Source organism: Poecilia formosa, unplaced genomic scaffold, assembly GCF_000485575.1.
Source record: "Poecilia formosa unplaced genomic scaffold, Poecilia_formosa-5.1.2 Scaffold141, whole genome shotgun sequence".
NCBI classification, from domain to species: Eukaryota; Metazoa; Chordata; class Actinopteri; order Cyprinodontiformes; family Poeciliidae; genus Poecilia; species Poecilia formosa.
The window spans coordinates 789927-802421 of record NW_006800080.1 but is presented as its reverse complement, the minus strand read 5'-3'; the positions used below and the strand labels follow the sequence as shown (position 1 = coordinate 802421).

The 12495-nt window shown below is 41.2% G+C and overlaps 1 protein-coding gene across 3 annotated transcripts in view; it reads left to right on the top strand.

Annotated features, from left to right (window-relative positions):
- Positions 1 to 5283: 5283 nt before the first annotated feature.
- The window catches only part of ets1 (v-ets avian erythroblastosis virus E26 oncogene homolog 1), a 39070-nt gene continuing 31858 nt past the window's right edge, over positions 5284 to 12495 (top strand). The window contains exons 1-3 of one of the 3 annotated variants that reach the window (XM_016676771.1): positions 5284 to 5536; positions 6760 to 6861; positions 10693 to 10840. In XM_016676771.1, coding sequence (XP_016532257.1) covers positions 6793 to 6861; positions 10693 to 10840 — 217 coding nt within the window. In that variant the 5' untranslated portion in view covers positions 5284 to 5536; positions 6760 to 6792. The remainder of the gene's footprint in view (positions 5537 to 6759; positions 6862 to 10692; positions 10841 to 12495) is intronic. The other 2 variants (XM_016676772.1, XM_016676770.1) reach the window with 2 other exon arrangements.

Sequence of the window (12495 nt, the reverse complement as noted above, 5' to 3'; positions counted from 1 at the left end):
TGTGTGTGTCTTCAGCGTAGCTTACTGATTGAAGTTTCCCTATCAAACACAATCCCACTAAAGACAGAGCAATTGTTGATTTTGTAAAATGACCAAAAAAAAAAAAAGTGAAAAGGTTGGACTCAGTTGGTCATGGGTGAAACATTAGTTAAATGTGCAGTTTTTTCATAGCCTACATATAAACCCATTCACAGGGAAGCCGAAACACAGAGAGCAAGAAGCTGATCGAGCAACCTCGGCACTGATCCAGCGACTCAGCATGTGATTTGGAGGAGCTTTTTCCGTCAAGAGGCAAACTTGAACAGAAGATCGCTGTCCCGTACCATCCCCTTGTGAAACGCTTAAGAAACACAAACCATCTGGAGGCTATAGTGCACACTCTCAGCCCGTCAAATATCAAGGATGTTTGTCTGATTTACAGAGTCCATTTAGAACTGTTTGGACAACTTGGCTGAGGGATTGGTGCTTTAATTAAAAATAATATCAAGAGCAAATATTGCCCTCAGGAACTTTGCCTCACAGTCAACAGTGCAACAACGTCACAGATCTGTTTTTTTTTTTTTTTTTCAGGGAGGTTGGAAGCTTGAGCAACAAACAGTTGTGAATGGACATAGCCAGGCCTGCTACAAAGGCTTCTACGAGGTCGTTGTCCTAACTAACGCCTCAACAATGAGGACTGTTTCAGGCTCATGTCCACCACAGTGACACCACATTGATACATTGTGAGCATCATAAAATATCACATCCTCACTCTATTCATTAGAGTTGGGCTTTAATCTAAAAATACCAATGGGCATGGAATAAAACAGAGTTTTCAGCAGCAGCAAGATCAGGCCTGCACCCCTCTTGCCGAGCACAACGTCTCGGAAACACTGAGGCCCAAAATAGATGTTCTCCTCATAAAGGGCTTCTTTCTTTGTAGTCGGCATACAGCAACAACATCTGCAGGGCAGTTTCTATGGGGGGAGCAGATTCGGGCAGGCTATCAAAGAGAGAGGCGATCTCCTGTGAGAAGTGGTGGGTGGAGGACTTCCATATTCTTTTTTTTTTCTTCTTTTCTTTTTTTTTTGGCCCCTCTCGCTCCTTCGCTCTGTCAAGCGCTCCAGAAAATCTGCAGCAATCAGGCCGATGCTAATAAAAGATCATTAATATCACCTGTCAGCGCTATCTTTGGAAGATCCAAAATGAGAAAATGAGACAAAAGAACTCACAGTCTGGATATGCTCGGTGGAGGAGGCATATGGGGGCATTGCTGGGTCAGTTTATTTTAATAAAGAAATGGGACAACAGAGAAACAAGTGAGAAGGGATGAAAAAAAAAATAGGTTCCATAATCAACAAAGATGGATTGTCACATCTATGCAGGCACAAAGAGTAAATTTCTTCATACGGTGTTAAACAAATGGCAACAACATTGGAGTTCTCTTTCTTGAAGGATAAAAGCTATGTAGTGTTCCCTTCAAATACACAAGTTCAAAGATGATACACAGAGGACTATCACAAGAAGAGTCAGATTTGCATCATGGTCCCACAGCCAGGAACTCTCCAAGAACTGTGTGATGCTAACATGTTAGTAAATGTCTGAGGAATGTTTCTGACATCTTGTTGAATTGGTGGCATGGAGCATTGAGGCAGTTCTACTGAGGCAGTGCACCGTTGTATTAACAGGTTGTTGCTGAAAGAGTGGCAGTTAACTGAATATCCTTATGCTCTCAGGAATATCTAAATAAAAACTCAATGAAGCTAGTGAAGACTAGAAAGATCCATCAGGCAAAACCACAGCTGAGAAAAAGAGCCGGTAAGCCAACGCCAACATTATTAGTAAAGGAACTTGCCCTGGTTTTCTTCTTCTGATTATCTCCCAAGTGTTGATCCCTTCTTTCATTTTTCATGTTTTTTGTGCATGTGAAACGACTACAAATTACTTGTTGCTAATCAATGTATGTTTACAAGCCTGAACTAGAAGTCTGCTGACCCCTGAGTGGTGGTAGTTCCCACCACTTGCAAAAACATTTGGGGTTTAACTCAAAGATGTTCCAGATCCAGGAAAGGCGGTTTAAGCTTTGGACCTCCTACTTTCACTTAGTTGTTTGTCAGTTGCATTGGTCCGACACGCCTGAATAAAATGGTTAAATTGTTGTACAGATAAATAAGTGAAAAATGATCAACACTGTGCATTACAACGTCAAGATTTTGTGCCGGAAATTTCACCTATTACCTACTGAAAAATCTCGGCGTAAATAATGTTTATTCAAACAGCGCTTAAAAAGGATGGATTTTGGAAAGTGTGTAATGATGTCGCCCACAAAGTCTGGCAGGTCCTTAAACTCTTTCTGCTAGCTGCAATGGTAATGCTCTCACTATCTTTTTAATGTTAAGCATGAACGCAGTCAGCAGAAAGACAGAGTCACTGTGCAGAAAAACATGGCATCGTAATGGGGAGGTGAAAGACGACAGCCAATGTGATGATAGTGGCTTCGTGTGGAGCAGAAGTGTATCAGGGGCCTCGCCTTTGAACCGTTGAGCCAGCTAATTGAAACAGCATTGCTGGGGCATTGGCTTCGAGATCTGGATCACATTGAGCCTTCGCTTTTATTCAATTTGGTCTCATCACAGGGATGCAGCCTGTGCTTTTCTCTCCACATGGCAATAAGTCATGCCCCCGCCTTTTGCCCTCGACGTGTTGCCCAGCTGTGTCCCCTGGGGCCCCACAGTGCAGAGGCCCATGGAGCACACAGAGATTCAGACGAGGTCTTGAGAAAATGCAGCCTGCCTGCCACTGAGCCCCTTATGGTACTTCTTTACGCCTCTCACCTTGGACTTGACCCTCCGTCTTCTCATGTCTCCTGAGCTCTTCTCTCAGGCACACACACTTCTTTACCCCCAGACTCAAGATTTAATGCTAAGAGCAGTGGTTGTCAGGAGGTTTGGACCGTGCACTTTCTAATTCAAACAAATGCTGCGCTGGGGTCAGGGAATTATCACAGAGCCACAAGGTGTTTCATATCACCAGCAAGTGTCGAGTGTTAAGTTGATAGAGGGGAGAAAAAAAGGGAGAGGGGAAAGACATAATGTTCTCTACTATTGGCTATTGCACTCTACTGGAAAGCCCTGGAAGCTTGGGGCATGGAAATAAAAAAAAAAATCTAATAAAGCGATAAATAAGCATACAGACCGATAAACATGCTGATCTCTTATCACTAACAGTGATCCCAGCAAGTTGAAGAAGATCTTGTGCTCCGTTGGAGGAACTTCACTTCTCATTTCACAGAAGGGTGGCCAACATTGCTACTGCAGCCGTAATCAGCCTCGCAAAAGCTCCAGTTGCTTGGTGGTGGAAATAATCATTCATGTACAATAAATAAAAAATACAGACACAGCAGCTACATAGTGGCAGAATTTGAGGTCGATGCTTCTTGAAGTTCAGTTTTTGGTTATATTGCTATGACCATATGTCCAATAAGTCCAATAGTTTGCTGAACCCTGTCAGCCTTCAAAACAAACATGACTCATTCAAGACAAGGACTCTAGATTGCTGAAGGTGTCTTAGGATGTCTGGCTCCAAGATGTTAGGAGAAGATGCTTTAAGTCCTGTAAAGAAGTTGGGCCTAAATGGATTGGTCTTATTCATCTTGCAGATCTCTAATAATGTTCAATTGGATTGGGATCTGGGGAATCTGCAGGCCAAGTCAACACCTAAACCTTGTAGATATTCTCCTCAAACTCTCCCTGAATCATTTTCCCTTAGACTTGGGCCACTGAAAGAGGCCACAGCCATCAGGTAAACTATTTATCATGGAGGGGAATACATGGTAAACATGTCTTATTTTATTCTGTCTGATGTGTAAAGGATCATGGGTTTGCTTATAAACATCTGGGAGCCTTTTTTTAATGAGAATATCACAGGAAGATCAGGCATTGTCACAGTCACACCCTATATGTGTGATGTTTTCCTGGCTCCTTCCTGCTATTTCCCCAGTTAGATTCCAACAGCAGAGTCATAGTCTAATGCACTTTAGCATAGAATAAAGAGAATTATTTTCGGAAACCACTGTAAAAGTCAATGTTCAGTGACTGCTATTTGTTCAATATTTGGATTGGCGGCAACAACTCCAACAAGGGGAATGGGTAGAGGTACATTTGAATGAATTCAGAATTTTAATTTATTTCAACAGTCTCGTTAAATGAGACAATAGTTTGCATATTTTGAATACACAAATGTTATTTTGTGACAATATTTATATATTACATATATTACCTGTGCAATCACGTGGAAGACTGCTGCTATATAAATCAGCTGAGCATGGTGTATCCAAGCAACGAAATGGAAAGTTGAGTGGAAGGAAAAACGATGGTAGGAAAAAATTGCAGGGGTGCTGCTGTTTTGAAACTGTAGTCTTTAGGGGATGTGAAGCAAAGCTTGATTTGAGATTGAGCTGTAGATGGAGGCTGCAGTCGGTAGCAGGTACCACCATGTATCCAGGATGTGGGCTACAGCTGCCATATTCCTCATGTTAATCAATTCCTTAACCCAAAGAAATGTCAGCAGTGTCATGTCTTAGCTAAAGAGAAAAAAAAATCCTTAATCATCTATCTTATTTGTGTACTTAACAGAAATAACACTCACACTGATCAAGAGTTATTTCGAGCACTCAACACACTTTTGCCTTCCACTTAACTTTACAATTATTATCTTTGTATGCTTCTCCATTTGAACAGACAGCTTCTTTAGATGTGACCTTTTGTGGATTATCTTCCTATTAGCCAAATTTCAGTGCTTGCAGCCTTGGGAGGATCGTGGCGCAAACTCCAGTTCAGAGTTCAGAGGAGATTCATAAAGTGCAAACTAAGGTTGAGGTCAGTGTTTCAAGAGCCATCACATGCAGATAAAACCAGGACATGAGCTGCAATTGTTACACACCTAGACTCAAGGCAATATCAACAGCATGATGGGCTGACCCGAAAATAAAGTGCTGTCTTTGTTGCTTGTGTACACTTTGTGTACAGATTTCTTTTTAAAAATCTGCCTAGATTAAAAAATAAAATAAAACAGAAAAGGAAAAGTATGTATCACCAAAATGAACAGAAATACATACTTGTGACGGACCAGACCTGTGTATTGAACATCTGTAATGAATGGCGGTTACTTTGAAAAGAACTGCACATATTGATGTTTAAAAGAAAAAAAAAAAAAGAAAAAAAAAATATTTAGCTGCACCTGTAAATGTTTTGGAGCTGCAGGGCTGTAGAAATACGGAATAATCTGTAATCTCCCGTCGACTATCCAAGGCTCTGTGAAAGATTCCACCTGTACTTTGGCTGCACGTAAAGTCCAGAGACTGCTCCACGCAGAGGAAAACTGGGATTTGGAGAGAATCACCGTGCGATTGAGGGAGGGACTTGAAACGTGCATAATATTCCTTCCTCTGCGGGACTCGCTGCGAGCAGGTACAGCATCTCTGCAGTCCGCCGCTCAGCTGCCATTCTTAGCTGCCCAGCACTTCTGGCTTCGCAGGAAACTTTGCGCACTACAATCGGTAAGTGAGAAGTTTTGTACTCTTAAACTAAACGTGACTGACTGAATGAGGCTTTTGTCTGGGCGCGATGAAAAGTGCTGCCTGTAAAGTTTCAGTTCCTCCCGACAGGAATTCTGATGTATTGATGTGAAGCGGTCTTTTTTTTTTTTTTTTTGCAACTAAGGTGCTTTACTTTCTGCTTGTTTCATATCTCCGTATATGTGTTTGTGTGTGCAAATGTATCTTCTTTATATATATATATATATATATGTGTGTGTGTGTGTGTGTGTGTGTGTGTGTGTATGAAGAAATATATATTAACTGCACTCTCTTCAACTTTTTTTCCCAATTATTTATAATGTCCCATATAGTTCGAGGTTATTGTTATGAACAACAACTCTACTGTAAATAACAAACTTTTGTAATGCATTTATTTGATTTTTTTTTTTTTTGAAGACCTAGATAAAAAAAAAAAAAAAAAAAAAAAAAACTTATAAAAAAAACAAGGTGAATGGCAGAACTGATTTGAGTTTTATTCACTCTGTGTATGGGCATCCCTCCTCCCACCCCTCTCCTCTGAAACAAGCGCATCTGACTCTTTTTGAGCTGCTGAACATCTGCACGCATTGAACACTGAGCAGTCTGTCAGCAGCTGCCACACAGTCTAGAAATGCCAAATTGCTTAGCATATGAATGTGAGGAAGATGGGGACCTGTGTTGCAGAATGCTACTGCCCATATACACCGCTTCCCCTCTAGTGTACTAATCCTGCAGCTTCGCGTCTAGTTAAGTGAGAAGTAAAATGTCTGGGAGCGAGTTGAGGAGGAGCAGGAGAAGAGGAAAAGGGGAAGAGGGGAGGAGGGGGAAGAGGAGGAGGAAGAAGATTTGGGTTTGATGAAAGGAGGTGATAGCATAATAGGAAAGGAAAGCGACAGAGGGGGAAGTGATGGGAATGTCAGATTTGTAGAGGATGGAATCATTTACATCATTTACTTAAATAAAGATCCAGTTATATACATATATGTGTGTGTATATGTGTATTTTTTGAAAGCTTTTCTTTTTAAGCTTCTAGTAGCTGTTGGAGCTTGCTGAGACCTAGTTCAATTTTTTCCTTCCCCCCCTTCCTTCAAGCCCCACTCACAAACACAGCAAATTCTACACAATTGTACACACCAAGTGTAAACAATGTGTGACAGATAGCTCATCCCACCCTGCCTGGGCTGTTTGAATGTTGATCCATTCAGCAGGCCCTGCTTCTCCTGTCCGCAGCGTCCGTGATGAGTTACTACATGGATCCAGTTTCTTCCTACCCAGCTCTTCACCCCTGTGACCGTCTGGGCGCAACGGTAGGACCTCCGTCGTAAATTATCTCTGTGTTAGGGCTACCTACCACGCAGCTGGCTTGCAGTAAGAGGGGTTGAAGTCTGTGTGTGTGTGTGTGTGTGTGCGTGCGTGTGTGTGTGTGCGTGCGTGTGCGTACGTATGTCAGGAGCTCACTTTGCAAGAATGTGTGCAGAAGTCGCTGTCTGTGTGCTTAGCAACTCTGGATTCCATCAGTACATAAGGTGCACACACTTTCTGAAGAGCTTAATCCATCAGCATTGCAATAATACTGTTTCTGTTTGTACAGATTGTTCCTCAGGATTTCACTTACAATTAGGAAACAGTTGTTGAACAAGACAGCTTTTTCCCCCAGGTTGCACAACCGCCCTGCACCATGCGCTCCTATTTAGCAAGTAATATTGTAAATCATGAGACCTGCAGGCCTCTGACATTGCCACTAAACAATCAGACAATCCCTGTCGGCAGACACCTTTCCCCCGCAAAGCCAGCAATCTGTTTGGAAGAGCACCGAGGCTTCTTCCAGCCTCCGAAATGAGAACACCGAATACAGAGTCAGAGACAGTGGTAGGTGGGAACATTTGAATTCCTGTCAGGTGAGCATTTGAAGGGTGAAGGCCAAGGAGCGGCAAAATAAATGCCTCCATTTGTATGCAGAGCACCAGCACATTAGGATAATAGACTGAGGTTACATGCAAATGGCAACCCCTCCCTGGTCTGATAGACAATACGGAAGGATGCAGCTACAGAGTTCCTAATTGGCTCAGGTGGTGAGGCTTGCCTTTGAAATTGAGAAGACTGTATACCACAGTTGCTTGGTCGAAAGGTGAAGCCATGTCACATTGGTAACTTTGTTCTCTTGAATTTACATAAATTTTGGCAAAAACAAACAAAAAAAACAAAAAAAAAAAAAAAACGGCTAGCCGTATGTTTGATGTATTTCATGTTTGCAATGAAGTGACTGTTGGATCCCAAAGACCAAGAGACAAACATAAGTTGTGAAAACTCATAGCTTCTTTTATTTGTTAAATACTTAGGCATTTCTTAGCAAAAATGTATTGTAATAATTTATTGTGTGAATTTTAATTGAGTGAACACATGATCGTTGTGATGTGTGACACGTCAGACAACAATGGTTCTTCCAATATATCAATGACCCTAAGCATTGTACCAAATTTGTTGAAAAATGGTTAAAACACAACAAAATCAATATTTTGAAGTAGCCATCGTACATTCTTCTGAGATACGCATATGCATTGGCACATCTGAAAAGGTGTGTGTGAGTAAGATGGCCTACAAACCCGACTCAAGTTAAAACAGTTCTGTCAAGAAGAATGGGTAAATTTAAAGACATTAAAAAAAATAAAAAAATAAACATTCCATTGTTTAACAGATAAAGATTTAGGTTGCAATGGGACAAATACAAATTGTTTTGGCAATTCAACTGACCTGAAACAAGAGAAGCTAAGTCTGATTAATGGATTAGTTTGAAACCTTTGCAGTCCTAATTGCTGCTCTAAGATAAATACAGCGTTCTTTATGGCATAATATTCTCAGTTTCCACCTGTCTTCTAAGAGAAAAGAGCTTTCAGTAATGTTATTTTGGTAATAAAAACATTTTTTTTTTAGGATTATTACAAACTGTTTTATTTTATTTGGCCATTCATGGTATGCTTCAGTCCCAATAAAATGGGTCCAAATGCAATGTTACAAATGGCACATGGCCTCTACTTGTAAAGCACTTATCAAGTCCAGAGTACCCCAAAGCATTTCGCACTACATTCAGTCATTCACCGGTTCAGGCACACATTCACACTCTGACGGTGGTAAGTCACTGGACTGTTACGACAGCTGCCCTGCGGCAGTCTGACAGAGGTGAGGCTGCCCCGCACAGCATGTATAAGTTGTCTCTCACTCTTTCAATGTTTCATTTTTACTACCGATTCCCAAATACAGATCCAAGCTTAAGCACAGAACCACTCCTCTAAAACTCACAATACTAGCTCAGACTTGCATAAGTATGCAAATTTGCATACTAGCACCAACTGGCTCATGAAAAATACTTTGCAACTTGAAATTGTTAAATTGTGTACTCCTTCTCACCTTGAATTTGCGGGGGCTTTAATGATAGCATTATAGTACACAATGCTCAGTAAATGTGAGTAAATACACGAAGGTGAGGAACAAATTACTGAGACCATAATAATACAATAAAAAAGACAATGAGAACTTGTTGAATATCAAAATGTCGACACCAAATTGCTACATTCAAGCCCCAGAAGTTTTAGGCATTTTCACTAAAGTTCAAGTCAGCCTGGCCTGCTGGAGATGCTACAATGTCAGTCGCATGAATAGGTGATGCTGAAAAGTTACTCTCTCAAAGCTGTGTGTCTCCATAGAAACGCAAGACTGATTCAAAATAGTTTGGCAGGGTTAGAACAGTGGGTTGTGAATCACAAGACTTTACAGATCAGAGAGACACTCTGTCTTGAAGTAGACCTGGAACAAGCACAATGCAGTTAATCATTATGACCAAATGTGCTAAATATGTAAGAATTGCTTTCCTCGTGAAAAATCTAGCCAAAGAAGCACAGTCTAATAATCATAATAGGTTAAAAGAGGAAAAGTTTGTGGTACTTTATGGAAATAAAGCAGAGAGGAGTAGCAAAACATTAACAAAGGTGGAATATTCTGTATGTAAATTAAGGTTAAAAAAAATATATTGTTTTCAAACCTACATAAACTGCTGGCCTGACATTGAAAGTTGATCTACACTCACACTGATCAAGAGATATCTCAGGTTTGATTTTATCATGTCTCTATGTTTGCGTAATCTAGAGATCTCCCATGTAGCTCCTTCCGTGCCTATCTAACTTACCCCACTTGCTGACAATCTCGATAGATGATAACAGCGCTCCATGCAAATCTCTCAAAGCTACCCTCCCCGTTCGTCTGACCACATTAGCCATCCGTGAACCTGGATGATAAATGCTGCTCGGCCTAAACAGAGGCTGCTTATCAGATCACTCTGTCTGCCAGGCTGTCAGACACATAAATGACAAACAACATTTGGAAGTCTTGCATTGTGGTTAGTTTTCTTAAATTGCAAACGTGAAATAAATAAATGTCCGAGTAGTGAGACACTTTCTGGAGAAGTTTAAAAATGAAGCACATTTGGTATTATGCCCATATACTAAAAATGGAAACACAGACTACATTAGTCATCTACTTATTATCATTCCAAAATGTAAAAATAATAATAATTTAAAAAAAAAGAGCTAAAATGGCCTATTGGCTATTTCCCTCCCTGCATTCGCTGTATCCAAACAGAATCCAGTATCTCCTTAGGCTCCTGCATCAAGTGCTGACGTTAGACTCCCCCCCTCATCTAGTTCAGCTTCTTGCATGAATGTTTCCATGATAAGCTGCTGTATAAACAAAATAAAACACACACAGCGAAGATAAACCCGATGAGTCAAATTTAGATGCAAGGCTTATCTGTACACGAAAACAAAGAAAAAATGCGTCTTTCAAAATCTAAGGTTACTTTATAAGTAAAAGCCACCAGACAGATTTCTTTGTGTTAAGGTTTACAACATCCATGATGACGTATGGATTGTAACAAAACAACATCAAATATGTCACCATGAGAGACATTCAGAATCAAATTAATTACCAATGTACATTTTGACAGCTCTCAAAACAACACAATATTTGTAGTAGAAAGAGATCAGACTTTGTTCTTCATCAACTGTCCCGTGCAGATCAATTATGCAACACTAAACATATATGAATGGAAGTTAACTGTGGAACGTGTGTCCTCTGTTTGTCTCCAGAGACAAAGTGGAGGAGTGGCAATGGGCCCTCAAAACCAGCTCCCAGGTGTGGTTCACCCTCAGCAGCAGTTCTACCCCTCACAACCAATTCATCCACATGAAATACCCCTTCAGGAGGTCCCAGAAGGCCATGACATGTGTCCCACAGGTAAGAGATAAGGAGACGGCTCCGGTCAGGTTACTATACGAGCTAAATAACCTCCTGCGTAGCCAATTACCTCCAAAGGTAGTCAAAGATGTAGATAAACTCCATCTGTGTGGAATTTATTCTGAGGGTAAATCCAGGTGTTCTGTGAAAGTGTCTTTGGTTTCTTAGAGAACATAAGTGAACAAATAACATCATGAGGACCTTAACATTTTCCTGTAAACTCAGAACTCATCTGGATCTTAAATTCAATCCTGAATCTAACATGTGAAGAGTCAGTCCAGCTGAGTTCTGGGGCAAACAGATTTCCTTCTCCACAAAACTACAGCTATAGAAGCAAACTTTCACTTGAGCACACATGTGAAGTCTCAGCTTTGGCCTGCTCTTCCTGATCTGCCGCACAAGGGATGATGGTTATGCCGACCCTGAGGGGCAATGCCTTTACCAGACGCCCTCCAGTTCCTCTGTTCATCCTATCTCCCTCCTGTTGTATTTCTGGGGACAGAGACATTCCCTGAATATTTACTGTCCCCTCTCCTCTCATTCTAGATTGTATTGAATTGTTTTTCAAATCAGTTTTATTTTAAGCTAGAACATTCTTTCCAGTGCATTTCCCTGTGTTTGACTCTGGCCCCTTGTAGTCCTCAAAAGTGATTGATGCTGGTGGACTGGGATGCGCGCCATGGAAGGAGGGTGGGGGTGCCTGGGGGACACAAGCTTTCTTCCGTCACCTCCCTGTGCTGGATGCAAGGGGGCAAGACAGGGGGCCAAAGGGCGGCCATCTTTTTCCCAAGCCTCAAGTTTGGTCCCAGGAGAGGTGGCAGTGAAGGGAGGTGGAGTTCGAGGAAGGAGTTGGGGGGCTAAGTAACCAAATGTGTGTGTATGCATATTTGTGACTGAGAGGGAGTGAGGATTTGATGGGATTTGCTGATGTTTGTTGCCAGAGACACACTCCTTTGGAGCGTTTGCTTCATTCCTCCCAGTGCTAAACTGTTGACGTAAACATTGCTGCGAAGTGGAAAGAAATGGCCGAGGGTTGACCTTTTATTTGCCGTCGTCCGCCACTCAAATCAAGGCAGACCGCATTTTTAACATTTTTAGACACCTGGAGATACTCAAGTCATTTGCATCTATGCAGGGGTGTCATGTGGAGTTGCTGAGGTTTCTGTGCTACAGGCGCAGGCCGTTATGAGTTGCTGTTAACCTCAAACGCAGCTAAAAAACCTCTGACACAGTCTCCACATGCTGAGCCGTTGCTTTGACTCATTTCTCTCAAACTCTCAAAAAGGCTCTTTCTTTTTCCAAATACAGTGCCAGATAACGGTGTTCAGACTGAGTTTGGTTTTTTTTTTTTTTTTTTTTTTTTTCTTTTTTTTTCATGCAACTATAAACTCCAATGTATTTTATCTCAACGCAAAGAACAGTTTTCAAAAGTAAAAAATAAATAAATAAATAGACTGAATGTTTCAATTTTAATTGTATATCAGTCTGGAGTTCAACTACATAATTCTAAAACATGTCTGAACCATTCCAGACAAAGGGACTGAGTTTTAGGGTTCTTGTCCTGCTGAAAGGCGAATCTCTGCCTCGATTTCAAGTCCATTGCAGCACTTATTAGTTTTTACTCAATGTTTATGCCATATGTGTGTTGCTTCGCC